Source organism: Brassica napus, chromosome A2, assembly GCF_020379485.1.
Source record: "Brassica napus cultivar Da-Ae chromosome A2, Da-Ae, whole genome shotgun sequence".
Taxonomy (NCBI): domain Eukaryota; kingdom Viridiplantae; phylum Streptophyta; class Magnoliopsida; order Brassicales; family Brassicaceae; genus Brassica; species Brassica napus.
In genome coordinates this window covers 466,350-492,750 of record NC_063435.1, presented here as the reverse complement: position 1 = coordinate 492,750, position 26,401 = coordinate 466,350, and the positions used below count along the sequence as shown (strand labels likewise).

General features: G+C 37.5%; 6 protein-coding genes and 1 long non-coding RNA gene across 13 annotated transcripts; 4 read left to right on the top strand and 3 right to left on the bottom strand.

Moving 5' to 3' along the window:
• Positions 1-2,275: 2,275 nt before the first annotated feature.
• LOC106380546 (protein ATAF2) lies at positions 2,276-3,616 on the top strand. The gene is made up of 3 exons (XM_013820321.3): positions 2,276-2,557; positions 2,656-2,936; positions 3,024-3,616. Exons 1-3 carry the CDS (start codon positions 2,398-2,400, stop codon positions 3,417-3,419), a joined length of 837 nt encoding a protein of 278 aa, XP_013675775.2. The 5' UTR covers positions 2,276-2,397; the 3' UTR covers positions 3,420-3,616.
• LOC125581633 lies at positions 3,332-5,963 on the bottom strand. Of its 2 annotated transcripts, XR_007319278.1 has the most exons (3): positions 4,983-5,134; positions 4,502-4,815; positions 3,332-4,332 (listed from the first exon to the last, which is right to left on the bottom strand). It is a non-coding gene; the product is annotated as an uncharacterized LOC125581633 (long non-coding RNA). The 2 variants fall into 2 exon arrangements; XR_007319277.1 differs by lacking the exon at positions 3,332-4,332 and having other exon boundaries at positions 4,337-4,815; positions 4,983-5,963.
• Positions 5,964-7,383: 1,420 nt separating this feature from the next.
• Positions 7,384-11,524, top strand: LOC125581632 (probable E3 ubiquitin-protein ligase ARI16). Its single transcript, XM_048747421.1, has 2 exons — positions 7,384-8,167; positions 10,723-11,524. The coding sequence occupies exons 1-2, from the start codon at positions 7,384-7,386 to the stop codon at positions 11,421-11,423; spliced, it is 1,485 nt and encodes a 494-aa protein (XP_048603378.1). The 3' UTR covers positions 11,424-11,524.
• Positions 11,525-12,232: 708 nt separating this feature from the next.
• On the top strand, positions 12,233-15,273 carry LOC106396304 (ultraviolet-B receptor UVR8). Of its 4 annotated transcripts, none has more exons than XM_048747411.1 (14): positions 12,234-12,687; positions 12,996-13,072; positions 13,191-13,269; positions 13,381-13,440; positions 13,543-13,644; positions 13,707-13,800; positions 13,913-13,955; positions 14,029-14,074; positions 14,167-14,213; positions 14,284-14,386; positions 14,463-14,514; positions 14,601-14,704; positions 14,771-14,850; positions 15,010-15,273. In XM_048747411.1, the coding sequence occupies exons 1-14, from the start codon at positions 12,384-12,386 to the stop codon at positions 15,127-15,129; spliced, it is 1,311 nt and encodes a 436-aa protein (XP_048603368.1). In that variant the 5' UTR covers positions 12,234-12,383; the 3' UTR covers positions 15,130-15,273. The 4 variants fall into 4 exon arrangements, with proteins under 4 accessions (XP_022554071.1, XP_048603368.1, XP_013692110.1 ...); XM_048747408.1 differs by having other exon boundaries at positions 12,235-12,687; positions 14,460-14,514; XM_022698350.2 differs by lacking the exon at positions 14,167-14,213 and having other exon boundaries at positions 12,233-12,687; positions 14,029-14,061.
• A 195-nt stretch (positions 15,274-15,468) lies between these two features.
• LOC106396303 (ATP synthase subunit beta-1, mitochondrial) lies at positions 15,469-18,046 on the bottom strand. Its single transcript, XM_013836653.3, has 9 exons — positions 17,537-18,046; positions 17,333-17,408; positions 17,163-17,251; positions 16,966-17,083; positions 16,784-16,887; positions 16,528-16,686; positions 16,207-16,431; positions 15,827-16,138; positions 15,469-15,751 (listed from the first exon to the last, which is right to left on the bottom strand). Exons 1-9 carry the CDS (start codon positions 18,005-18,007, stop codon positions 15,638-15,640), a joined length of 1,668 nt encoding a protein of 555 aa, XP_013692107.2. The 5' UTR covers positions 18,008-18,046; the 3' UTR covers positions 15,469-15,637.
• Positions 18,047-19,816: 1,770 nt separating this feature from the next.
• Positions 19,817-22,417, top strand: LOC106380544 (ATP synthase subunit beta-1, mitochondrial-like). Its single transcript, XM_048747405.1, has 9 exons — positions 19,817-20,331; positions 20,459-20,534; positions 20,616-20,704; positions 20,784-20,901; positions 20,991-21,094; positions 21,202-21,360; positions 21,457-21,681; positions 21,751-22,062; positions 22,138-22,417. The coding sequence occupies exons 1-9, from the start codon at positions 19,861-19,863 to the stop codon at positions 22,249-22,251; spliced, it is 1,668 nt and encodes a 555-aa protein (XP_048603362.1). The 5' UTR covers positions 19,817-19,860; the 3' UTR covers positions 22,252-22,417.
• Positions 22,418-22,562: 145 nt separating this feature from the next.
• LOC106380541 (protein PSK SIMULATOR 3-like) lies at positions 22,563-26,215 on the bottom strand. 3 transcript variants are annotated; one of them, XM_048747396.1, is made up of 12 exons: positions 26,010-26,215; positions 25,399-25,776; positions 24,759-25,060; positions 24,579-24,671; positions 24,413-24,503; positions 24,133-24,324; positions 23,953-24,022; positions 23,764-23,867; positions 23,576-23,692; positions 23,425-23,501; positions 23,302-23,346; positions 22,563-23,219 (listed from the first exon to the last, which is right to left on the bottom strand). In XM_048747396.1, exons 2-12 carry the CDS (start codon positions 25,672-25,674, stop codon positions 22,688-22,690), a joined length of 1,899 nt encoding a protein of 632 aa, XP_048603353.1. In that variant the 5' UTR covers positions 25,675-25,776; positions 26,010-26,215; the 3' UTR covers positions 22,563-22,687. The 3 variants fall into 3 exon arrangements, with proteins under 3 accessions (XP_048603353.1, XP_048603360.1, XP_048603361.1); XM_048747403.1 differs by having other exon boundaries at positions 25,908-26,188; XM_048747404.1 differs by having other exon boundaries at positions 25,399-25,774; positions 26,006-26,188.
• Between the last annotated feature and the right edge of the window lie 186 nt (positions 26,216-26,401).

The following is a 26,401-nucleotide window of genomic DNA, read 5'->3' as shown; positions in this document are numbered from 1 at the left end:
CAGATACAATTTATCTGATTTTTGTAATTGGAAAAATCATATTATTCTATTGGTCCTATGACTCGTATCTTTTACTTTTATAACTTGATTGTTACCACCCAAAACGACAATAAACAACTTGTTCATATCATTATGATTAGGGCGCTTCTTATAATAGTCTAGGGTTTGTTTTAAGTACTCTATCTTGTTTTATTGGTAGCTTTACCTGAAAAGAATATTATATTCGTAATGGTTAATTAATTGTGAATTTTAATGTTTCTAGTAAATTTCTGTTTTCCTAATTCTTTTCTTGCTATTCAAAATGTTATTGTTACCATTGGTTATGTAACTCTATTTTAATAAGATGTTATGATCAGGATGATAATTCTCTAATTAAATTCTTACTCAGAAGTTATTAAACTTTTGAAGTTTTGTTATAGTTAAACAAATTTTGGAGAAAATATATATGAAACTGTTATAAATGGCTTGACTCTTACTTAAAATTCACATCCGATAAACTCCCAAGATAAGTGTTACGAATGGGGAGGCAATCATGAATACATGCATAGTACAAGTCTTCATTGCTCTTAATTATTAAAATAAAATTATGTGTATGAAACGATACGACTTATACAATAGCTGCGTTATTATATCAATAAATAAAAATCATAATTGACAAAAAGTCATGTCTGACCAACAAAAGTTCGTGTTATACATTAATAGAATTCTAATACTAAAATGAAAGACCATGTCTTAAACAACACCAACTTGAAGAGAACATAATCATATTTATATATGATAAGAAACGTAAGTGATGATGATCATCAAACGGGGAACACGCCCACGTCAGTCCCTAATACACACCTACCTCAACTTTCATTTAAAAGATTTTCACATAGAAGAAACTTCATGTTTATTCTTTAAAAAACTAAAAACAAATCAGAGTATATTGTACAAATACTACAAGTCGCGAAATCTAATTTAAAATACAGATTATGTAAGGAACAAAAAAAAGAAGCCGCGAGTGTGTGACTACGACTGGCCATTGCACAACTAGACTACGATTCAACGTTAGATGACCTCATCCATCATTAGCCATGACGCGAGCTTCGCTCAAGGAAGAAGTTCTTATATACTGCGACAAAGCCCACCGTAGTTTCATCATCGGCTGTCCAATCACAAGCCACACCCAAAACTTCCACCTCAAGGAATGCTGACTTATCTTCAGCAATGTTTAACAATAGTGTATCCATTTGAATATAATAAAAGTATGGCTGCTGAGGAAATTTATTGTTCCCACAAAAAAAAACAAATAAGAGAAAACATAAATAATCTTAGTTAAGAATCTTAAATTAAATTATACTTCCTAAAAAGATACATGTTTTATATAAAAAAAAATAAAAAAAATTACATTGTCAATATATTAATTAATAGTAAATTGTATTTTTTAAATAGTTTTTTATTGAAATTGTATTGGTTAAAGTTACGGAAAATAGTTGCGTACAAAAATAATTTATTAATAATCAAAATTTCATATATTTTTTTAATATGTGTGAAAATTTTAAAACATATTTTTTTGAAACATTTATTTTTTTGAAACAAATGGAATAATAGCGAGCCAAATCTTTTTAAGTATTACTCTATATGTTTCATTTTAAATGTCACTTTGAATTTGTGCACACATATTAAAAATAATAATTAATTTTGTATATTTTCTATATGAAAACACAATTACTTATACACGTAATCATATTTTAACCAATGAAAAAATTAATTATTAAATAAAATTAATAAATTTACATTGAAAGTTGAAAACGATACTTATTTTGTAACGAAAAAAATTATTTACAACGATACTTAATATAATACATAGAGTAATAAATACGCATTACTAGATCTCCTCAAATTAATTAAAAGGATTGTATTTGATTATTTACTCCTCCCTCACTCTACAATACAACTGTTCAAAGTTTTATAAATCTCATTACCAATTTAGACCCAAAAAAAAAAGATCTCATTACCAATTCTGAACAAAATGGATAAGCTACACTTGAAGCAGGGGATCAAGGTGCTGACACACTTAGGTCGGTCAACAATCTACAAAGGGCGCGGGTGACGCAAGCAGTGACATCATCACTACTCTCACTACGTCGACCATCCACTAACACTAGGCCACGTACGTCCCCCAGCTGGCTGCCGTCAGCGTTTAGAAGAGAAAACGGCCGAGTTTTGCCGCACGTGCTTAAAAAAATCTCCCCTCGTGTCATCCCTCTCTATCTTAAATTTAATTTAATTAGATTAATTTCCGCAATTCTCGTCCTTATAAAACCTTTCGTCTCCTCACTCTCATCTCCTCGATTCCAATCTTCACCAGACAAACCCAGATCTCGAAGAGAAGAGAAGACTTTTGAAAAAAAAATGAAAGCAGGGCTAAACTTACCAGCAGGATTCCGATTCCACCCAACGGACGAAGAGCTTGTGCAATTCTACCTTTGCCGGAAATGCGCATCGGAGGAGATCTCAGCTCCGGTCATCGCCGAAATCGATCTCTACAAGTTCAACCCTTGGGAGCTTCCTGGTAAAAATCGAATTGGTTTTCTAATCATTAATCGAGTTTTTTCTCGAGAATCGTTTGCTAAATCGAGAGATTTGTTTTTTTTTTTGTTTTTATTACAGAGATGTCTCTGTACGGAGAGAAAGAGTGGTACTTCTTCTCGCCACGAGACCGGAAATACCCAAACGGTTCGCGTCCTAACCGGGCTGCGGGAACCGGTTATTGGAAAGCCACCGGAGCTGATAAACCGATCGGTAAACCGAAGACGCTGGGTATAAAGAAAGCTCTCGTGTTCTACGCTGGGAAAGCTCCCAAAGGGATTAAGACGAACTGGATCATGCACGAGTATCGTCTCGCTAATGTCGACAGATCAGCTTCCGCTAACAAAAAGAACAACCTTCGAGTATGTTCTGTTCTGTCTTATCCTTTTTTTTTGTTTGTCTGAATGTAATAATAATTTAGATTATTAATTTTTTTTTTTTAATTACAGCTTGATGATTGGGTGTTATGTCGAATCTACAACAAGAAAGGGACCATGGAGAAGTACTACCCTGCTGATGAGAAACCGAGGACCATGACGGCGGCTTCATCGCCTTTCGATGCGTCGGACTCGACTTACCCGACGTTGCAAGAGGATGACTCGAGCAGTTCGGGGGGTCGCGTGGTGTCACCGGATGCGCGGGAGGTTCAGAGCGAGCCTAAATGGGGGGAGTTTGAGAATGCTTTTGATGCTTCCATGTTCGGTGGTGGCTCCATGGACTTGCTGCAGAGTGAAGATTTTGTGCCCCAGTTCTTGTACCAGCCTTCTTATGATTTCAACTCCTGGCAGGAGGACCCGCCGGAGCAGAAACCGTTCTTGAATTGGAGTTTTGCTCCACAGGGGTGATAAAAAGGATGAGAGGGAAAGGTTTTTGGTCTGTGTTGTGATGTGTTAGAGAGAAGTTTTCAATCATCTTTTGTTTCTTAGTAGTGAGAGAAAGATTGTAGAGTGTTGATAGTTTCTTAGCATCTTCAATGTTTCATTAGTAGGTGAATTCTTGTTATTTCATCAGAAATTTATATGAAAAATTATACATTCTTCAAGATACCAGTTGCACTAATGTAGATGAATATACAAACAGTGAAAAGAAAGGGATCATAGCTTACTCTAGAGCAATGATATTGCTGCATGCTTCGGTTTGACATTCCCAAAGTGTTTTATATGATGCATTCTTCAGTTCCACAGATGCTTCTTTCATGGTGTTAGATGTTCTGTGCAATTTTGCTTTTCCATGTTTTGAGTTTAGTTCCCTACTTCCCTTAGGTGTTAGTCTCCTTTACATGACTCTTCTTACATCAGCACATCATTCAGCTTTTTTTTTTGTGTGAACAAGCACATCATTCAGCTCTCATCTATAGAAAAGTAACTCATGTGTTGCACTTACTTCACTGTTTGCTTCAGTATCCTACTTTCACTGCCACCATTTTCAAGAGCCACTTTAGGTTCTATAGCAACCCTATATTTTTATTGATTTAACAGATTCTCGGTTTTAATTGTTTATGCTAAAAGAGAAACATAATTGAAGACTATTTCTCCTTTTAGGTTAAAAATTCCACATAAGTTTTTGGAATATCTAGTTTATGTAACATATATTGAATTTATGTATAAGCAAATCCATGATAGACTTTTAACAGTTACACAATTATAAAGTCGACTCTTCTTGTACTCTCCTTCACTTTTTGAAAACTCCATTTTATCACTTATGGTCCTTTTCCTTTGGGTGACTTCGAGTGAGGTGTAATCCTTTGATTTTCAGGTTCTGAGATTTAAAATACCATAAACACTTTTAATGTTAAAAATAATAACTTGGAAGCTATAAAACAATGTCCCAAAATTTGGAGCCAAGACGTCCAAAATTTTTTTTTTTGAATTGAATGTTAAATTTATTCAAATCAAAAAGCCATTGTTTTACATCAAGTGTAGCTTACTTTGAAAATGTAAAAGACAAAATTTTCTTTATGTCTATGCTATACTTCTTGTGGCAAACCAAAATCTCATTCCTACTTCATACTTGTCATCTCCCATTCTCTGAATTGAAGTGAATCTCTTTCCAAGACGTGCAAATTCATATTATTAGGTTCTTTAGCACTGGCGCTAGTTTACACCCCCTCAGCAAACTTGAACCATAACTATGTACAGACAATTTATTTAAGAATGTTTGTTTTCTAATTTTGTAACAGAAATTTACTTGGAATTTTGAGAATTTTATTGGCGCATCGAGAATCTGAATACCTGGTAGCAACTACAAAAAAAAAAAAAAAGAAGACTTCGGCATTATGTGACGATATGTGCTGAATCTGTTGGTGTACATAGAGGTCATGATCGAGCAAATTTCTAGATAAAACAACCAGGTATATAGTAACTTGAACAGTTTTAAAATAACTGAAAATTATGGATAGAAATACTAACGTGTGTGACGTTTGGCCTCGGCAACACCAACTTGAGATTGAGATGAAAAACACAGAAGCAGAGAAAGAAGAAGAAAAAGAAGAGAAATTGTATATGATCTCTCTTTAGCCATGTTAACTGATTGTCTTTGTTACATTGCATGAATGACAGTTATAAATACAAGGAAGCATCAGACTCCTCCACCGATTAAATTCCAACTTAACGCGTTTTTACTTTTGCACAATGACTAGCGAGTTAATCTCTGCCATTCCTTTATTTTATTTTTTTGCTGTCCAACAAATGCTCAAGACTTCTGATTCCTTTTCTAGTTCGGTACACATGTCTAACTGTTTCCAAGACAAATTATTTTGTCGGTAAGTTGAAATATTTAGTTTAGCTTCCAAATAAAACACACTGTGTATTGTGTTGGTAAGTTGAAATATTTAGTCGCTCTGCTCTCCATAGGCAAGATATCAAAGCTTACTGTACCCACAGGTTGTTCAGATGTGACCTGAGAAGATGCAGCAGATCCAGCAGCAACGGTGGTTCCATGGACTTGTTGCAGAGTGAAGCTTTTCTCCCTCAGTTATTGTATCAGCCTTCTGATTATTTCAACTCCTGGCAGGACCCACCAGAGCAGAAACCATTCTTGAATTAGATCTTTGCTCGACAGGGATAAAAAAAGAGGAGAGTAATTTTTTTGCCTGTGTTGTGATGTGTTAGAGAGAAGTTCTCTATCATCTTTGTTTCTTAATAGGGAAAAAAAGATTGTAGTGTGTTAATAGTTTGTTAGCATCATCAATGTTTCATTGGTAGGCAAATTCTTGTTATTTCATCAAAAATTTATATGAGAGTAGATTGAAACAACAAAATGATAAATATTTGTGGTTGTCTCAATTTTTCCTGAATTTGTTGCAAAGGAGGAAGCAATGAAATAGATGAATGAAAGAGAAAGTATCAAAAAGAAAGGAAGGAGAGGAAAATAATGATTTGTCCAAAATGGAAGAGGCATTAAGGTATTGACTGGTTTTTCCGCTACCACCCGCAAACGCAGCTTTTGCGGTTGGTAGCGGTTGCTGGCGTTTTGCAACAATCGCTCAAACCGCTCTAAACCGCTCCAAATCGCTCCAAATCGCTCTGAACCTCATAAATTCAAAAGCTGGTTCCAGCTAGCGTTTGCGGTTGCGGGCGTTTGCGGGAGCATAAAAAAAATTTATTTTTTTCCAAAACAATATAAATACAAAAATAAAAAAATTCAATAAAAAAATTAAACTGAAATTATAAAAATGCTAAAATATATCAATTAAATTTTAATTAATATTATAAAACTTTAAAATAAAAATATTTTCTATATTTTTAAAAAATTTAAACTATAACTTTCTAAATATAAATTTTATATTTATTATAATATTATTATTTTTGATATTTTTATAATTGTATAAAATGTATATATTGTTAATTTATTATTTAACTGCTGCTGCATTTGGTAGTTAACCAGTCATAAGTATCCCGCAAACGCACAAATTTCTAACCGCATAACCAGTCGTACAAATCTCTTAAAACCGCTAGAAACCGCAACCACCCGTATCCGCAAACTCCCGCAACCGCAACCGCTGCGGTTAAACCAGTCAGGCCCTAAATCGTCGAAACCCAATTGGTAATAGATGATTAGTTGAGAAAATTTTAAAGGAAATGATTCATTAAGGATACTCTGAAGATTTTAAATTAAGAGGAGCCATTAACTTTTGTTTAAGAAAATTGTCAACCATGAGAGACAGAATAGATTAGCATCCCAATCTACACCTGATGAAGAACCAATCCGTCACGCAGCAAGATAACTGGTGTATTTGATCAGACTGCCAACTGATGAACACCGGTTTAAAGTTGGAATCAGCTGGTTTGCAAAATCTGATGTTGATTCAATTACTTTACAGTTACATCAGATAAGTCTCTGACCAAGGTTCTGTGACTAGTTCTTCATTCCAAATATAATAGATTAAATATTAGAACATCTCTGGGGGATTGAGATAAAAACAAGATTAAAAAAAAAGACTAATGTGTTCACGCGTTTCTTAGCTGTGATTCATCTCTTCCAACTGATTGCGTGAAAGTCAGCTTCATTTATATCTGATCATTTATGAAAACTATAGTATTATATTGTCTTCAGATTTCAGACACGTCGAGAAAATAATAATGTTTCAAAAAACACTGTTTCTCCGCGTGTTGTTAGTTAGTTTATAAACTCATCACTAGTCGTTGACAAAAACAACAACGAAACTCATCAGCACTATCAATCACCATTCCTCAGAGATTTTTTTTTAACTTGTTCCACAAGCTACTTAAACCCTATTCTTCCTCATCGACCCGCAGCAAAGGTAAGTCATTTACTCATTTATAACATATTCTCCCATTTACTAGCAGAATGGTCTTTAGCTATTTTGTGGTTTTGAATTTTCATTTCTTTTTTACAGACATGAACTACAATGGGCGAAGACTATACTCCGTTCATACGAGAGAAGAGATCCGTGAGAAGATGATGAAGGAAGTAGTTCAGATCTCGGAAGTGTTCTCTCTGTCGCTGTCTGATGCAACCGTGATCCTAGTCCATCTATGTTGGAACTTGTGCAAGGCTTCAGATCGTTTGGTAGACGACAAGGAGAAGTTTCTGTCGGAATTAGGTTTGGTTGGATCTTCTGATGAAGATCTTGAGGTGGACGGTGAAGGAGATGATAATCTCGTGTCCACGCCTTTTTGCTCACATAAGTTCTCTAGAGATTGCTGGAGAGATTATCTCAGCAAAACTCTAAAGAAGAAGAAGAAGAAGGAGGACGAGAGAGTATTATCGATCTCTTGCTTAAGTCAAGACTGTGTTGCATCCGTTGGACCAGGCACGGTCGAGAAACTCGGAGAGCCAGTGAAGGAGATGTACGAGAGATACCTTCTAGCATCTTTTATGGAGAGCAACAAAGAAACAATCAAACGGTGTCCTGACTGCGACGACTACGCCATCAAGCGTCATGATGAGGTTCCATCAGAAGACTTTGATGTGGTGTGTTTGTGCGGTCACATATTCTGTTGGAGTTGCCAGCTAGAGTCACACCGACCCGTGACTTGCAACAATGCTTCCTTTTGGTTGAATGAACTATTGTATAAATCAAGAAACCTTGCACGGACCGCTAAAAGGATCAAGCATTGTCCTGAATGCTACACACTACAAGAAAACACAACATTAACGACGGCGAAATTCGTAGTAAGTTCGTCGTAAAATCAGTTTTACGAGGAACTAGCGAGAAAACACGTTTCGTCGTTATTTGTTCGTCGTAACGCATATTTCCTCGCTAATTCGTCGTAAACTAACGAGAAAACATTTCCTCGTAAAGACGAAGCAAAGTATTCGTCGTAAAAACCACGTAACCCTTCCACGTAAGGAGGACGCTACATTTCCTCGTAAATACCTTGAAAACATTTCCTCGTAAATAACACGTAAATTTTCCACGTCAAATACTCGTTAATCTTTCCTCGTAGTGTTGACGTAAATATTTTACTCGTTAATTCCTCGTAAAATTTCCACGTAAGGTTGTCGTAATTTAGCTACGAATTTACTTTGAGTTTATATTTTCCAGATTAAAAAAACAATGTATTTAATTATTTAATAAAAATCTAATTTAAAAAGAATATTAAATACGAAAATAATTTATACATAAATAATTTTTGAATTTATAATACAACCAACGAAAAAAAAAAAAAACTAAGGGTCGTTCATCCCCGGTAGAATTCCTCACTCCTCCTCTCTACATCCGCGTCGGCATGTGTGACGGATGATGATTCGCCTAAAATTAACATCAACAATAATTAACAAATTCTATAAATCTAACTAAGTTCTCTACATTAACCACCTAATCAACACTAATTAACATAAAATCCGTAAAACTATCTAAATTTCCTACACTAACCACCTAATCTACCTAAACTAATCAAATTAGAGAGGAAATAGAGAGCGTACCATAGCTACAAAAGGGAGAGGAAGTTGAGACGAAATGGGAAGTGAGAACTCGCGTGTATATATAGGAAATTATGAAATGTCGTAAATTCCTCGTAAAGTTACGAGGAACTCGTGAGGCCCGTGTTTTTATTTACGAGGAACTCGCGAGGCCCGTGTTTCGTTTCCTCGTAACATCGTCGTTAATTTACGAGGAATTAGCGAGGCCCGCTTTTATTTTTACGAGGAATGAACGAGGCCCGCGTTTTTTTATTACGAGGTCTTTACGACGATTTCTGCTTACGTGGAATTAACGAGTGCCACGTTCTTTATTTTTAAGAATCGTCGTAAGTTCCTCGTTAATTTACGAGGAAATAACTACGTTTATGTTTAAATCCCTAAAATCCGAAACCCCAAACCCCTTCTTCCTTATCTTCCTTATCTTCTACTTCATATATTCCAAACCCCAACCCCATCCTCCCTTTAACCTCAATCTCTTCTATCCATTCCAAACCCCAAATTCTGAAACCACAATTCCTTAACTAATAATCTCAATCTCTTCTTTCTAATTCAAACCCCATTACAAAAATTAAATTATATAAATAGATTTCCATGATTAAATCCATCAAATCACATGCATTAAATCTGAAAATCAATCATATTAAAACACAAATACATCAATCAGATACATCGACATTCTAGTCATTACTAGAAACATCATCATTTTCATTAAACTCGTCTTCAACAGCTTCGTCCGTGGCATCGTCGGTAATATCTTCGTACTCATGATTATGCGGATCAATGAGAAGGATGTCATCAATTTGTTGTTCAGGTACCTCAACTTCATCTATCTGTTCTTCTTGCAATGGTGGTTCTTCTCCACTGATGATTTGTCCACGAGGTGTAACTTTGATCACGGCAAACCAATTTATTCCCGTTTCGTTTCCTCGTTACATCGTCGTTAATTTACGAGGAATTAGCGAGGTCCGCTTTTATTTTTACGAGGAATGAACGAGGCCAGCGTTTTTTTATTATGAGGTCTTTACGACGATTTCTGCTTACGTGGAATTAACGAGTGCCGCGTTCTTTATTTTTAAGAATCGTCGTAAGTTCCTCGTTAATTTACGAGGAAATAACTATGTTTACGTTTAAATCCCTAAAATCCGAAACCCCAAACCCCAACCCCATCCTCCCTTTAACCTCAATCTCTTCTATCCATTCTAAACCCCAAATTCTAAAACCACAATTCCTTAACTAATAATCTCAATCTCTTCTTTCTAATTCAAACCCCATTACATAAAATTAAATTATATAAATAGATTTTCATGATTAAATCCATCAAATCACATGGATTAAGTCTGAAAATCAGTCATATTAAAACACAAATATATCAGTCAGATACATCGACATTTTCGTCATTACCAGAAACATCATCATTTTCATTACTCATGATTATGTGGAATTTAGTAAGGTAGCCGAAACAAAAAACGTGTTACAATTACAAAGTGGGTGGACTCGAAAATTCTTCGTTAAGTAAACGTAAACTATTTCCTCGTAAAGAAGATGCTACTTTTACGTCGAGCTTACGAGGAAACAGTTTTTCCTCGTAAAAACGAAGTTACCTTGCGTGGTTTTTACGAGGAAATCGTTTCCTCGTTATTTTACGACGAACTAACGTTGATTGTAAATTTCCTTGTAAGATTCTCGTAAAGTCAACGTAAATTTACGAGTACCAGTTTTCCTCGTTAATTTTCATCGTTAATCTTGTGTTTTCTTGTAGTGACAGTCTTGTGGAAAATCACGACGGAGTATGGAAATGTACTGACTGTTCTGTTTCCCAACCAAGCAATGACTCGGCTCTAATACGTCACATGACACTATGGGAGACAAGTGATGCCGCATTGCAGAGATCTAAATGGGATCTTGAAGCCGTTGAGGAAAAAATCATGGATGCTAATTGTTCAAGAGAGCTAGACGTTAAGGCTCTAAGAGAAGCATGGATGCTAACTGTTCAATGCAGACTTTTGTTGAAATGGAGCTGCGTGTTTGGTTATCTCATAAGTGATTACCATATCGCCAAGAAGCAGTACCTTGATTACCTTCGGGAGAAAGCTAACGCAAATCTTCTTAAGCACAAAGAGACTCTACATGAGGTGACGGATGGAATCATCTCAGGTGGTGGAGGTATCATTGCCTTTAGGGAGAAGTTAGGAGACACAACAGAAACAACTGGCAACTACTTCCGTTTCTTTGTAAAGACTCTTGAAGATGGTTTGTGTGATGTTAAGGTTGATGCTTATGAGGATGTAACCACTGATTACTGGTTCTGCGATCGATGCACGTTCAAGAACGACTCCTTTGATCAAGAGTGTAGGATGTGTGTTTTCTCTTTCGAGTCTCCTCCTCATGTGGCTCTATGTAATGTGAACAGTAGTGCAAGTTCCCATCAACAACAACAAGTCACAAACGTGCCCAATAAGTGATATTGTTTTTTTGTGGTTTCATTTGGATTGTGTTTTATTTTTTTTTATTTGGGGTTTTAAGTCTTGAGAGTCACGTTTGTGTTTCCTTATTACATAACACTTGATAAGTTTGTTTGTTTAAGTTTTGGATAAACTTTGTTGAAGTCGAATTAATAAAGTTAGTAATTAACAGGAGAATAAAGCTTTCCACATCTCTCTCATGGCTTTCACACCACACACTGTCACACTCCCAAGTTACTAGTGGCCCTAAAAGTATGTTGTTCTCATTTCCCTCGCAGATTGGACTATTGTGAGAATGTTTCATAACATAGAACTGATTTAGTGAATGAAAATGACACTAATTATATCCAGGAGAATGCAATAATCTGCATGCTTAGTAATTACCTCTATTTGTTGACTAGTTCATATACTCTTCTTGTCTTCCAAGTTCAAACAATTTGTTTTAGGTCTAATAGATGTTGTGGTGGTGCTTCTCCTCTCCTACCGCTGAAATTTTTTTTAACAAATGTAATGTATATGAATCTTGAATTGTATTAATGTTGATTCTTTCAATTTGGTAAATGTTGATTCTTTCAACTTCTAACGTTTAGTTAATCTCAAAGATTACATTATTCGTTAACCTAAGTTGAAATTTTCCTTTTAGAAAATAATCATAATTATTCTATTTGATAAAAAAATATTTAATTATATTTGGGTGTGAATATGTACAAAACAAAATGTTAAGACGAAATTTGAAAAATGAGAAAACTAGAAGGACCGATATCCAAAAAAACTTCACAACACTCTCAGAAATTGAATAACGGGGAAGAAGACGTAGCATTGTTTCTATCCATCAGTTTCTTCCTTCTTCTTCACCATCATGTGATTCCATCAACACAGCTCAATCTCCTCATGATCAATTCTCTCTTCTCTCACATTCGTTAGAAGAAGAACGATCCATTTTAACCTGCTGTATTCAAAATGTTGACTAGAGCCCTGGGACGAGTTCGAATCTCTGGATCGACGATTCAACGATCGAAGAATCATTTCACTGGAGTTTTCGATAATTCGAAATTGGATACGACGATTGGTGCTTCCCGTGGAAGAAGACGGTTGTCGAGCGAGAGCGGGAAACGATTTGCGGCGATGTGGGGGAGTGGAGATTACGGAAGGTTAGGGCTAGGGAGCTTGGAGTCTCGGTGGAGACCCGCCGTTTGCTCTGCGTTGAGTGATCACAGTATTAGAGCTCTCGCTTGCGGCGGAGCTCACACTCTTTTCCTCACCGGTGATCTTTCTTCATCTCCCTCTTTAATTCGATTTATTTGATCAGAATTTGAATTTGAGTGATAGGATCTTTATTATTTATTGGACTGATCTGAGATTTAGGAGGTTATAAACATTTTTTTAAAAAGTTAATCTTAATTAAAAAAATCGACAATGTGAGGGCCATTGGGCCTATATAAACTAGCTATATAGGCGGATTGCTGTGCCCAGATCCGGCTCTGACTAGGCATGTTTGGTGTTTTAGTTGTAAAGTAATCTTTTTTGAATCTGATTGTGAGCTTAACATACACTTCCTACACTATGTGACAGAAACAAGGAGAGTCTTTGCGACAGGTCTTAATGATTGTGGCCAACTTGGTGTCTCACATGTTAACACTCATGCTTTGGTATGTAGGTTTTTGCAAAAAACTATAGGGTTTGTTTTTCTTTGATTCTCTGTTTTTCACATGTCTTTATCTCAGAGTATTCAATTGGAACTTGTTTCTTGTGTATAAAACGTTGTAGGAGCCGCTTGAAGTTTCTGGAATTGAAAATGATATACTGCACATCTCAGCTGGTTATTACCACTCTGCTGCTATCACAGGTAAATAAGCACAATGTTCTTCATTACATCTTCTGGTGCAGTACAGTGCTTTACATAAATTGTATGTTATTTCTTACTTGGTCACATCTGTGCTCTCTTTCTTTTTGTTAGTGGATGGGGAACTCTACATGTGGGGAAAGAATACTAGTGGACAGCTTGGACTTGGAAAAAGTAATTACGTTTTTACATTTCAATAAGTTATGGTGCACTGTGATTTATGTCCTAATTCATCAAAGTTGCTTGCCTATTTACATATTCGTTTCTATTATACAGATGCTGCAAGAGTGGTACATGTACCAACCAAAGTGCAGGCTCTGAATGGGATCACCATCAAATCAGTGGCTTTAGGATCAGAGCATTCAGTTGCTGTTACTGGTACGGATCCTAGATTCTTAAACACCTGTTTTGTGTGTGTTTTAAGTATCTTTCTGGAGCAGATGGAGGTGAAGTCCTGAGTTGGGGTGGAGGAGGATCTGGAAGACTTGGCCACGGTCACGAGTCCAGTTTTTTTGGCATCTTAAAAAGTAAAAGGTTGGTCTGTTTTTGCTTAATTCCTATATTTGTTTCTTTCTCATGTAAATTTTTACTCACAAGAGTTTTCATATCATGATTCCTTCATAGTTTTCTTGTACTGCGCTTGTAGTGAGTTTACTCCAAGGCTTATCAAGGAACTTGAGGGGATTAAGGTAATTTCTTAGATGAAAATTAATCTTTAGACTCTCTTGCTAATACTTGTCTGTTCTTTTGGTTGAACACTAGGTTAAAAGCGTTGCTGCTGGTCTGCTGCATACAGTATGTACTGATGGTATTGAGTTACTTTCTTCAATTATGAGTATTGTGCGAGACTGGTAGTTACTGTCTGTCTGAGCCTCTGAGGTTTGGTTCCAAATAATGCAGAGAATGGCTCTGCTTTCATGTTCGGAGAGAGATCTATAAATAAGATGGTAAATAAAATGTCTTTTTTTCTAGACTAACTATGGTTACATTATAGTTATTTATGGTGCGAATTTATAGGGATTTGGAGGAGTAAGGAATGCTACAACACCATCTATTATCAGTGAAGTGCCATACGCAGAAGAAGTTGCATGTGGTGGTTACCACACATGTGTTGTCACAAGTAAATTCTCTATTATTCTTTAGTACCTTTTTGGTAAGAACTCAGTCTCTGTTGTTTCCTTCGTTTTTGTAAGGAGGTGGGGAACTATACACTTGGGGTTCAAACGAAAATGGGTGCCTTGGCACAGAGTAAGTCATTTCCTAATTGATTAGTATGTTTCCTCATAAGATCTGCAACTGTACATGTATTCAGTTTTATCTTAAATTTGTTTCAGGTCAACATATGTCTCACACTCCCCTGTGAGAGTCGAAGGTCCTTTCTTGGAATCAACTGTAACTCATGTATCTTGTGGGTGGAAGCACACTGCAGCCATTTCAGGTAAAACATTTTTTATCCATTTTGATTATGCAAGTTATTCAATTCATTTCTGAATCGTGTTTGCAGATAACAAAGTCTTTACCTGGGGCTGGGGAGGTTCTCACGGCACTTTCTCTGATGACGGACACTCCTCCGGTGGACAACTGGTTTGTTTCATCATCTTTGTTATCGATCAAATCTTTGAAACAATTAGCTTATGTGAATGCGACATCATTTCAGTTCTTGGTTCATTTTGCTATACTATCTAAAGAATCCATGAGACATGGCATCAAATTGAATAAATGTTATGGTATGTTTAACTGCAGGGACATGGTAGCGATGTAGACTATGCGATACCAGCAATGGTGAACCTGGGAAAGAATGTAAGAGCAGTGCATATATCTTGTGGCTTTAATCATACAGGAGCAGTTCTCGAACATTTTTGAAGACTCCATGGAATACATTTCATATACATATACATATGTTTTTGTTTCTTTATGCTTTCTTAATGTTTTGTACATCATAATCAAAAGAAACTAATGGATCTCTATTTGTAAGAATAATATACTACATATATAAATTCTTCAACTCTTGAGGGAGAAACTAGTGTACCTGTAAGAATAATATGTAGTGACAGAAGAACAAAAGAAGAAAGTAATATAATCATTACAAGACGGTGAGTAGTGTTTTGGTATTATTGTTATGTATTTTATTATTACAAGGAACAAGGAGTTGGCAGTCAGAAGCAATGGGAAGTAACATAACTAAAGCTAATAAAATACAGATGAAAAACATAACACTCGTCTCCTTTATTGCAAGGCAAAAACTCCAACGAATAAAATTTGTTTTCTCGGTATTGATCCCTCACACTCAGACAAAAGCATCGGTTTTTAGTTTTGTTTGTTTCGTTATTGTCAACAAAAGAAGAAGAGTAGAAGAGATGAATCAAAGCCCTTAAGCTGCTGCCTCCTTGGAGATCTTCTCTGCTTTCGCAACCACCTCGTCAATGCCACCAACCATGTAAAATGATTGTTCAGGAAGATCATCGTACTTGCCATCAAGCAAACCCTACAACAGTTGACAGTTCAAATGAGTTCATATGTAGCAAAACAATGATGTAGGAGGAAAGAAAGTGATATGTACCTGGAAACTGTTGATGTTTTCCTTAAGGTCAACGTATTTTCCAGGGGCACCGGTGAAGATCTCAGCAACATGGAAAGGTTGACTCAAGAATCTCTGGATCTTACGGGCACGGGCAACAGTCAGCTTGTCATCTTCACTTAGCTCATCCATTCCCAAAATGGCAATAATATCTTGCAAGTTCTTGTAGTTCTGTAGCACTTTCTGAACACCACGAGCAGTGTTGTAGTGCTCCTCACCCAGAATGTGAGGGGAGAGCATACGGGATGTTGAATCCAGAGGATCCACAGCAGGATAGATACCGAGCTCGGAAATCTTCACATGGGAAAGACAAAGTATCAATATATTATTCAAAGAAGCATCAGAAGGAGACAAGTTCACACCTGTCTAGACAACACAGTTGTGGCGTCTAAATGAGCAAAGGTTGTGGCAGGAGCAGGATCTGTCAAATCATCAGCAGGGACATAGATGGCTTGGACAGAGGTGATGGAACCTTTCTTGGTGGTTGTGATTCGCTCTTGAAGAGCACCAAGATCGGAAGCCAGAGTTGGCTGGTAACCCACAGCAGATGGGATACGACCAAGCAAAGCAGAGACTTCAGAGTTGGCCTACACAGAAGGGTAGAATCAGTTAAATTCACAACTCTCTTTATCACAATGTATGGCACACAGGCGCTGATAGATAAAACAAACAACATAGCTCACCTGAGTGAATCGGAAAATGTTGTCAATGAAAAGCAACACATCTTGGCCCTCAGCATCACGGAAATACTCGGCAACGGTCAAACCAGTAAGTCCAACACGGGCACGAGCACCCGGGGGCTCGTTCATTTGTCCATACACAAGAGCACATTTGCTCTCAGACTGTTAGATGGGAAAGCAAAGAGCTCAGAAACAAAGATCAATCAAATGCCATTTACAGGAAAAGGAAGGTGAAGACTAATCAAAATTATTTGAAAACCTGCTTCTCGCCTAGCTTGATGACACCACTCTCAATCATTTCTCTGTACAAGTCATTGCCTTCACGGGTTCTTTCTCCAACACCAGCAAACACGGAGAAACCACCTGTTCATCCGAAGAAGTACCAATTAATAAACCAAAGCTGGAGCACAAACTACTTGGGGAAACCATGAGAATGCAAACCATGAGCTTTGGCGACATTGTTAATGAGTTCCATAATGAGCACAGTCTTCCCAACACCCGCACCACCAAAGAGCCCAATCTTTCCTCCTCTTTGGTAAGGAGCAAGCAGATCAACAACCTGCAAAGAAAGCAACAAACTTAAGCTCGTAACATGAACAACAACACGTGTAACCTATAGGAACAAGGCCAAAATCTACCTTAATACCAGTGGCAAGGATCTCTTGCCCAGTAGCTAGATCAACCAAAGCTGGAGCATCTCTGTGAATAGGTAGGTAGTGCTCAGTCTCTACACAACAGCAAAATCAAATTATCATAACAGGTTCACTAAACACAAGACATTGATCAAAAGTATCTCAAAAACACTTACTAATCTCGCCTCTCTCATCAATAGGTTCCCCAAGAACATTCATAATACGTCCAAGAGTAGCTCTCCCAACAGGAACCTTATAAAGTGAAAACAAAATAAATAATTAGTCATCCCACATTCCACAAAATGATTCCTTTGTAAATGAATATACTTTAGTGTATCTTCACAAAGTCAACATCGAATTAACAGATCTAAACTACTTACAGTGATCGGAGCTCCCGTGTTGAGCACGCGCCTTCCACGAACGAGACCCTCAGTACCATCCATAGCAATAGTCCTCACAACATTCTGACCCAAGTGATGAGACACCTCAAGCACCAGCCTCGTGGGGTGATCCTGCACCTCGAGCGACGTCATGATCGGAGGCAACCCTTCCTGATCTTCGAATCTCACATCCACAATGGCTCCGATCACCTGGCAAACCTTCCCGATCGCGCCTTTCCCGCCGTAATCGTAACTCTTCTTCTTCCCCTCATCCTTAGCTGGACCAGCCGCAGCTGAATTAGCCGGCGAAGAGGTCGAGTACTCGGCGACGCGTCCGAGGAGGTCGCCGAAAGGAGCTGCGCGGCGAGCTGGGGAAGGAGAGGGGAGCCTAGGGTTGCGGCTCCCGAATTTGGCGGCGGATCTGCCGGAGGATGAACGGAGAAGCGACGATAAGACTCTCCGAGACGCCATTAGTGTGAAAGAGGAAATGGCTAGGGTAACTACAGTACCTGGAAACTATAAGATGGAGTGGTTCTGTTTTAGGAAACTTCCATCGTTATTGGGCTTCTATAATGCGCTTATTTGGGCCTAAATCATGCTTTGGAGAAAAAGACTGATGTACAAATAATATTTATGCTAAATAATATTTATGCACTTTAAAAGCGCCAGATTGAATTTTTGATTGAAAATTGTATTGTCTATAAAATGTATAATAATTATATAATATCTGTGAATTTAAAGATATATTATGTTTCTATTTTGTGTAAACGATTTTATATAGTTAGCTAACTTAATTGTGCTAACATTATAGGATTCTAAACTATTAGAATACGTGGTGTTTGTTTGAATTTGTATCCTGTAAATACAGTGTGATTATTAATATTTTTTGTGATCATTAATATTCTAAAAAAACAACCTTCTAAGTTTTTTTTTGGGTAAAAAATAGAAGAAAGTTGAAGGTGTTTTTTAACATTTACACCCGAAAAAATAAGTGAATAGTTTTTTTTTAAAAAAAATCTCCATTTAAAATAGTATGAAAATCGATCAACGAAATGATTTTCAAAATTGCACCCGATAGTGTAGTGTAGTGTATTACTTCCAACTTGGAAGGTTGGTAATTCTCAATTTCTCATGATATCCCAAATTTCTTCATATCTCTATAATTTTACAAGAAGTTTTATTTTTCCTTATTATGTGATTAATAAAATCTGTGCAGATACATTTTAGGAATATGGGATATTGTGTACAAATACATACCTAAGAGTTAATTATTTGTTGCTCAAAAAAAGTTTAATTATTTATGTGAAACAGTAGGGGTGAAAGATTTGAATAAGATTGTGAATTTGTAAAACATAATTTTTCCCAAGTGATGAGAATATTTAATTGGTTATTTGGATTCATAATTAGAAACGTTTGTTATCGGTAAATATTATATTAATAATATTGATGACTCATAAATATTTCTACGAAGAATAGTTGTGATTCTTTTTGTTTTTGGCTAAAAATAGTTGTGATTCATTTGTTAATGAGTTGCTAAAATATTGGACTAATTGATTGGCCTGCAAAAAGGTGAATTGTTAGAAAATAAATAACTTTGTTACTCATAAATAAAAGATAATGACACAAGTGTATTTTTTAGCAAAAACCAAGGAAACCTATAAAAAGTCTTTTTTTAATATTATAGATAGATAGATAAATTTTGGTAGGTCAAAGGTTGATTAGAAGATCATGCCAAACATACACTGTTTAAAGAAATTAGCGTTAGTAAATTAAAATCTCTAAAATAGCTAACACATACAAATGAATGTATATCAGTATATGAAATTTGTAAATATGCCGAAAGAAAAACTGATTGATCTCACAATTCAAGCTTATTAGTATCACTTAGTGTTAAATTGAACCTATTTCCAAAAAAAAAGAATTAGAAAGAAAGTGACAAAATATTTTGAGAAAATAAAAAACTATATTTCATAGATTTTTCCGTAAAAATTAATTTTTAAATCATAATTGATCATTTTTATGATACTCAAGAATAAACATCATCAATATTGACCATGAATATGTAAGACTGTGTAATTAAATTAGAAAAGAGAAAATGGCCACAATCTAACACCAAGGTGTTAGACCAAATGATACTAACATAGACTTTCACTAACATGAAAACCAAAGAAGTCGAATTTTCTTAACAATTTAATTGTTAGGCCCATAAAGGCCCATTTGAAAAGCCCACAAGAAACAACAACGGAAGCATCAGATTCAGGTTCTGTAATTACCCTAAGCATATCCTCTCTCTCTCTCTCTCTCTCTCTCTCACATACACACTAATGGCGTCTCGGAGAGTCTTATCGTCGCTTCTCCGTTCATCCTCCGGCAGATCCGCCGCCAAATTCGGGAGCCGCAACCCTAGGCTCCCCTCTCCTTCCCCAGCTCGCCGCGCAGCTCCTTTCGGCGACCTCCTCGGACGCGTCGCCGAGTACTCGACCTCTTCGCCGGCTAATTCAGCTGCGGCTGGTCCAGCTAAGGATGAGGGGAAGAAGAAGAGTTACGATTACGGCGGGAAAGGCGCGATCGGGAAGGTTTGCCAGGTGATCGGAGCCATTGTGGATGTGAGATTCGAAGATCAGGAAGGGTTGCCTCCGATCATGACGTCGCTCGAGGTGCAGGATCACCCCACGAGGCTGGTGCTTGAGGTGTCTCATCACTTGGGTCAGAATGTGGTTAGGACCATTGCTATGGATGGTACTGAAGGTCTCGTTCGTGGAAGGCGCGTGCTCAACACCGGCGCTCCAATCACCGTAAGTAGTTTAGATCTGTTAAATTCGATGTTGACTTTGCGAAGATACACTAAAGTATATTCATTTACAAGGAATCATTTTGTGGAATGTGGGATAACTAATCATTTATTTGTTTTCTTGTTATAAGGTTCCTGTTGGGAGAGCTACTCTTGGACGTATTATGAATGTTCTTGGGGAACCTATTGATGAGAGAGGCGAGATTAGTAAGTGTTTTTGAGATACTTTTGATCAATGTCTTGTGTTTAGTGAACCTGTTATGATAATTTGATTTTGCTGTTGTGTAGAGACTGAGCACTACCTACCTATTCACAGAGATGCTCCAGCTTTGGTTGATCTAGCTACTGGGCAAGAGATCCTTGCCACTGGTATTAAGGTAAATTTTGGCCTTGTTCCTATAGGTTACACGTGTTGTTGTTCATGTTACGAGCTTAAGTTTGTTGCTTTCTTTGCAGGTTGTTGATCTGCTTGCTCCTTACCAGAGAGGAGGAAAGATTGGGCTCTTTGGTGGTGCTGGTGTTGGGAAGACAGTACTCATTATGGAACTGATTAACAATGTCGCCAAAGCTCATGGTTTGTATATTTGTATTCTCATGATTTCCCTAAGTAGTTTGCCCTATGGGGCTCTAATTTTAGTTATTAACTGGTATCTTGTGATGAAGGTGGTTTCTCCGTGTTTGCTGGTGTGGGAGAAAGAACTCGTGAAGGCAATGACTTGTACAGAGAAATGATTGAGAGTGGTGTCATCAAGCTAGGCGAGAAGCAGGTTTTCAAATTATTTGGATTAATCTTCACTCTTCTTTTTTTTCTTCTGGCAAATGACATGTGACTGATATTTGTTTGCTTTGCTCTCTTTGTTTTCCTCTCTAACAGTCTGAGAGCAAATGTGCTCTTGTGTATGGACAAATGAACGAGCCCCCGGGTGCTCGTGCCCGTGTTGGACTTACTGGTTTGACCGTTGCCGAGTATTTCCGTGATGCCGAGGGCCAAGATGTGTTGCTTTTCATTGACAACATTTTCCGATTCACTCAGGTGAGCTATGTTGTTTGTTTTATCTATCAGCGCCTGTGTGCCATACATTGTGATAAAGAGAGTTGTGAATTTAACTGATTCTACTCTTCTGTGTAGGCCAACTCTGAAGTGTCTGCTTTGCTTGGTCGTATCCCATCTGCTGTGGGTTACCAGCCAACTCTGGCTTCCGATCTTGGTGCTCTTCAAGAGAGAATCACAACCACCAAGAAAGGTTCCATCACCTCTGTCCAAGCCATCTATGTCCCTGCTGATGATTTGACAGATCCTGCTCCTGCCACAACCTTCGCTCATTTAGACGCCACAACTGTGTTGTCTAGACAGGTGTGAACTTGTCTCCTTCTGATGCTTCTTTGAATAATATATTGATACTTTTGTCTTTCCCATGTGAAGATTTCCGAGCTCGGTATCTATCCTGCTGTGGATCCTCTGGATTCAACATCCCGTATGCTCTCGCCTCACATTCTGGGTGAGGAGCACTACAACACTGCTCGTGGTGTGCAGAAAGTGTTGCAGAACTACAAGAACTTGCAAGATATTATTGCCATTTTGGGAATGGATGAGCTAAGTGAAGATGACAAGCTGACCGTTGCCCGTGCCCGTAAGATCCAGAGATTCTTGAGTCAACCATTCCATGTTGCTGAGATCTTCACGGGTGCCCCTGGAAAATACGTTGACCTTAAGGAAAACATCAACAGTTTCCAGGTACATATCACTTTCTTTCCTGCTACATCATTGTTTTGCTACATATGAACTCATTTGAACTGTCAACTGTTGTAGGGTTTGCTTGATGGCAAGTACGATGATCTTCCTGAACAATCCTTTTACATGGTTGGTGGCATCGATGAGGTGGTTGCGAAAGCAAAGAAGATCTCCAAGGAGGCAGCAGCTTAAGGGCTTTTGATTCATCTCTTTTGAACTGCTTTCTTCTTTTGTTGACAATAACGAAAAAAAAAACAATGCTCTAATGCTGTTAATGCATTGCCATTCACATCATTTGTGTAAGAGCTGCGAGATGATGTTGAACATATTTATTCACTATTACTCGAATTTTTGGTTCTTTTGCCTCTCCTTTACTTGTTGAAATAAATGTTTCAAGTCTTGCAGATTCTAATTTCAATGTATGATTATGATTACTTGATGTTAGTCTCTTACTGTGTTTAGAGAATGGTGCAAGTCATTTAATCATCATCGCTATTTGAAACTTTCTGAAAGTGTCACTATATTGAATTTGAAATATTGTAAATGATCTAACAAGTAGTCACATGAACAGCTTCTTCCATAGCATTCTCCTATATACAACCCAACACATGAACCGCAAAGCACTCCACTAGAAGCTTAGGCTACCTTCTTTCAACAACGCTCTGTAATCTCTCGGCACATCAACACGATCAATAACATCCAACGCCTTCTCCTTATCGATAACAAAATCAAGAAATGGAAAACCAGAAGAAAACCTCTTCACAGCAGCTGATTTGCTTCTTCTCACTCCACGAAAATACTCACTGCTTCTGCTCAGAGGGTCACACTTCCTCACACGCGAGTACTCTGAATCAAAATCATGACTCTTGCTAACACATGGAGTTCCCCTCTTCCTCCTCTTGCTCGCCTCTTGTAACATCTTTTGTTCTTCCTCCGTTACTAACGGGACACTGAGTGGTTCAGATACCAATTGCTGGTTCCTAGACTTGATAGAAGAAAGCTTAGGACCTCCACGTGCTTCACTCTTTGCTTTTGTAACCAAATGCTGTAACCAAATGATCTGTCCAAGAATGTAGATCTCTGTCTTTTCTTTACTAGCGTGGTAAAGTGTTTCGATTCGTAGTATCTCTCCACCACTAGGCTTACTAGTGAAGTCACTCCTGAAAAGGTAAAAACAAAAACATTGAAAAAACATGCAAGCAGAGAGCAGTTGCAGTGTCTCATTTTCATTCAACCACTCACCCTGTATTTGCCCACTCTCCAACCCAACCGAAACCATGATGAGCTCTGCAATGAACAACCCATTCAACAATCTTTAGCCATAATGTTAAGTCAAGGTAACGAAAGAATGGTCAGGCTTCTTACTTGGTTGTGTTGGCTGCAATAGGGACAAGCCAATGCAGTGTCCTCTCCATCTCGTCCTTAATTTGTGTCACTGAAAGCTGTAAGGAGAAACATAAGAGCACATTCTTTCTTCAGTTTTGTAGATCAGAGAGTGTAGACAAGAAGACATTACCTCTTTATCGACGTTGAAGGACTTAATCTTGGAACGGAGAGCCAGTTTTATATCAGGTGGCAAGCTTTGGTATAGAGAATCCCTTGCATTTGAAGTTATAGAGCTTGCACGAGCGACCTATACCCATCAAAACACACATTAGAACCAACAAAACCAAATGAAGTAAGGCTATTGTTTTGAGCACTCACAAGTGTATCAATCTGCATAATTATATTTGCATAATGTAAAGCAAGACCAGCAGGTCCCAATCTTCTATCATGATCCGTTGCTCCTTTCTTCGCTGGTTGATCATCTGAGCAATAAGATAACATTCAAAAGCTTTGGATACATGCTCAGTAGCACATGGTGGAAAGTACATAAAGGAGGAACTTACATACCAGCACCACCAAAGATGTTATGAATCTCTAGCAACAAGAAGTGAACAATGTCTACTAGCTTCTCCATCACCTGTAATACAAACCAGCCGTTAAGATGAACACACCACAATAATCTAGGCTAGTTTTTGGCTGTATTTTATTTTGTGAAATGCAATTTAAATGACAAAGAAGTAGTAGTACCTCTTCATGACCTCTTGACCACAAGGACTTTTTCTTTAAGCTTTTCACTACCTTTCTCTGGGACTTGAGCTCCGTTTTTAAGATTGCAAGGCCATCACCTTTACTGCTGCTAGCTGAGTTCTCTTCTTCTCGGCGCTTTTGATCATAGTCTTTCTCCAATCTATCCAATACTTGAAGCTCTTGGTATAGTTCCTGAACCAAAAAGAGTCATGTCTGAGTGATATCATGACATTTTAATATGACACATAGCTACTAAAGTAGCAAGAAAGTATTCGCTCACAGAAGTATACTGCACTAGACCCATCAGTTGGCGAACAACTAAGTCTGCGTCTTCATTCAACTGTCTTTGAGGGGTTAACTCTTTGATAATCCTGAGAATACAAAAAAAAAAAATTAAACAACTAAAAAGAAAGGCTATAACACATAAAGATTCTATATAAAGTTACTTGTCAAAGTAGCGCTGTAGATTATGCCACTGGAAGTCTTTAGATCTGTTTCCAAACCGAACCACTTCTCCTGAGAAAACTTGCAGCTCCTGCCTGCAAACACAACAAGTTTTAACTATCTTGCAATGTTTTTTTTTAAAAGAGCTAACAAAGCAGTCTATGACTTTCGAAAATTTTCACCTCTTATCAGAAGCAACTAGTCTGAGAAGTTCATCAAAATCATTAGAGACAAGATTCTGAACACCTTCGGAATAAATGACAGTTTCTTTCAAATGCTTGATGTTCTGCTTAGAAAGTGAGTCAATGAGATTTGAGCTTTTGACAATTGTGTTTGCTACTTCAAAGGCTAAGATCCCAAGCTCATTGCCTTTAATTGCAACTCCAGAAGTAAAACCACCGCTGCTAAGATCAGTCATGCTACTCCCAAGTGTATCCAACACATCCTTCGCTTTACCTAACCCCGCTCTCCCTACTTCTGTAACCTGCCACTCAAGCGACAATTTCATTTGCTAAGTATATTGGAAGTTGGAAGGAAAAGTAATATATAAGATAGATGGGACCAATCGACTTATAACTTGGAAGCTCATCTAACTCAATATGGTATCAGAGTCCGATCCGTACAATCCAATCCACATCTCTTAGACAATCCTTTTAACACTACAACCTAAACGCTAAGACATGAGTTAAGTTGAAAGCTCATATCTTAGCCTTAAGGGACCAATCCACTTATCACCAGTTTGGTTTTAGGTTGGTTTTAGGTTGAAAGATCCACTAACTTAATATGGTTTCAGAGCCCCGATCCTAATTCGTCCAAACTAACCTTTGAAACAGCAGTTTGAGTAGATTTTGCAGGCCGGAGTTTCTGAGACGATGGTAACCTCGGAATCCCATCGTAGATATCTTCAGCTTCTCTTTCTCGGAAGGAGAACATATCTTTCAGCTGGATTGGTTGTTCTTTAGCGTCTTTGACCATACACTGTCTCGTACCAGGAGGACCCATTAAACAGTTTTGACCAGTTGCTTGTTGTTGTTGTTGGTACCCATTAAACTCACTGCCAAAGTTTATTCCTAGGCTCTTGGAGCAAAAACTCCCCATAACTTCTCCAAAAAAGACCTCAAACTAAAGCTGTCTGAAAGATCATGTCCACCGAGTTGAGACCAGTTTAAGAAAAATCTCGAGACTTTTGAGGGTAATAGCCTGTCGGAAAGGACAAGTAAAAGAAAAAAAAGTCAGATCAAAGACTCAAAAGGGAAACATAATCTTTCAGACAAAACCGTGTCAAGACATTGCAATCGCCTTGGAGCAATGTTCTGAAAACACTTTCACACCTTTAGGTCAAACACTGTACAAACCCCTCTTCTCTCTCTCCATAGACTTAAGACGCAAGATCGGGTTTTTAGCAGATGAACAGGAAGAAAAGAAGAACTTACCCAGAAGAGGAAAAGACGTCAAAAGTTGCGAGCTTGGGATTCACGACAGAGGGAACAGTGAAAGGACAAAAAGACAAAAGCAAGTAGAAGGAAAGAGGAACACGAGAAGAATAAATGTTAAAAAGAAAAAGAAAGTCAAGGCCCCGAGAGTAGTAGTATGATGAAGAAAAAATAAAAAAAAATGATTCATTCAACAGCAGAACGATTGGGCCACCATTAAACTGAAGCCAAAGCCAAAGCAGCTTTGATTAGGAAGAAAAGTCAAAAACTTTTTTTCTTTTCTTTAATCTCAAAGTTAAAAAAAAGAGACAGACAGTCACAAGCGGTGATGGTTTGGTCAAATCTTCTTCTCTTATTACCACGACATTTTTCTGAAGTAAAAACCGAATCTT

What these genes read in the sequence shown, in the direction of transcription:
- LOC106380546 (XM_013820321.3), top strand. Translation starts at nt 2,398, where the DNA reads ATGAAAGCAGGGCTAAACTTACCAGCAGGATTCCGATTCCACCCAACG. An exon ending in CAACCCTTGGGAGCTTCCTG is followed by an intron (nt 2,558 to 2,655) that starts GTAAAAATCGAA and finishes TTTTTATTACAG; the next exon opens with AGATGTCTCTGTACGGAGAG. An exon ending in ACAAAAAGAACAACCTTCGA is followed by an intron (nt 2,937 to 3,023) that starts GTATGTTCTGTT and finishes TTTTAATTACAG; the next exon opens with CTTGATGATTGGGTGTTATG.
- LOC125581632 (XM_048747421.1), top strand. Translation starts at nt 7,384, where the DNA reads ATGGTCTTTAGCTATTTTGTGGTTTTGAATTTTCATTTCTTTTTTACA. An exon ending in CAAGCATTGTCCTGAATGCT is followed by an intron (nt 8,168 to 10,722) that starts ACACACTACAAG and finishes TTTCTTGTAGTG; the next exon opens with ACAGTCTTGTGGAAAATCAC.
- LOC106396304 (XM_048747408.1), top strand. Translation starts at nt 12,384, where the DNA reads ATGTTGACTAGAGCCCTGGGACGAGTTCGAATCTCTGGATCGACGATT. An exon ending in CCACTCTGCTGCTATCACAG is followed by an intron (nt 13,270 to 13,380) that starts GTAAATAAGCAC and finishes TCTTTTTGTTAG; the next exon opens with TGGATGGGGAACTCTACATG. An exon ending in GCACACTGCAGCCATTTCAG is followed by an intron (nt 14,705 to 14,770) that starts GTAAAACATTTT and finishes TCGTGTTTGCAG; the next exon opens with ATAACAAAGTCTTTACCTGG.
- LOC106396303 (XM_013836653.3), bottom strand. Translation starts at nt 18,007, where the DNA reads ATGGCGTCTCGGAGAGTCTTATCGTCGCTTCTCCGTTCATCCTCCGGC. An exon ending in CAATGTCGCCAAAGCTCATG is followed by an intron (nt 16,888 to 16,965) that starts GTTTGCATTCTC and finishes TCGGATGAACAG; the next exon opens with GTGGTTTCTCCGTGTTTGCT. An exon ending in TCAAGCTAGGCGAGAAGCAG is followed by an intron (nt 16,687 to 16,783) that starts GTTTTCAAATAA and finishes CCCATCTAACAG; the next exon opens with TCTGAGAGCAAATGTGCTCT.
- LOC106380544 (XM_048747405.1), top strand. Translation starts at nt 19,861, where the DNA reads ATGGCGTCTCGGAGAGTCTTATCGTCGCTTCTCCGTTCATCCTCCGGC. An exon ending in TGATGAGAGAGGCGAGATTA is followed by an intron (nt 20,535 to 20,615) that starts GTAAGTGTTTTT and finishes GCTGTTGTGTAG; the next exon opens with AGACTGAGCACTACCTACCT. An exon ending in CAACTGTGTTGTCTAGACAG is followed by an intron (nt 21,682 to 21,750) that starts GTGTGAACTTGT and finishes TCCCATGTGAAG; the next exon opens with ATTTCCGAGCTCGGTATCTA.
- LOC106380541 (XM_048747396.1), bottom strand. Translation starts at nt 25,674, where the DNA reads ATGGGGAGTTTTTGCTCCAAGAGCCTAGGAATAAACTTTGGCAGTGAG. An exon ending in CTACAGCGCTACTTTGACAA is followed by an intron (nt 24,504 to 24,578) that starts GTAACTTTATAT and finishes TTGTATTCTCAG; the next exon opens with GATTATCAAAGAGTTAACCC. An exon ending in GGAGAGTGGGCAAATACAGG is followed by an intron (nt 23,220 to 23,301) that starts GTGAGTGGTTGA and finishes TTACCTTTTCAG; the next exon opens with GAGTGACTTCACTAGTAAGC.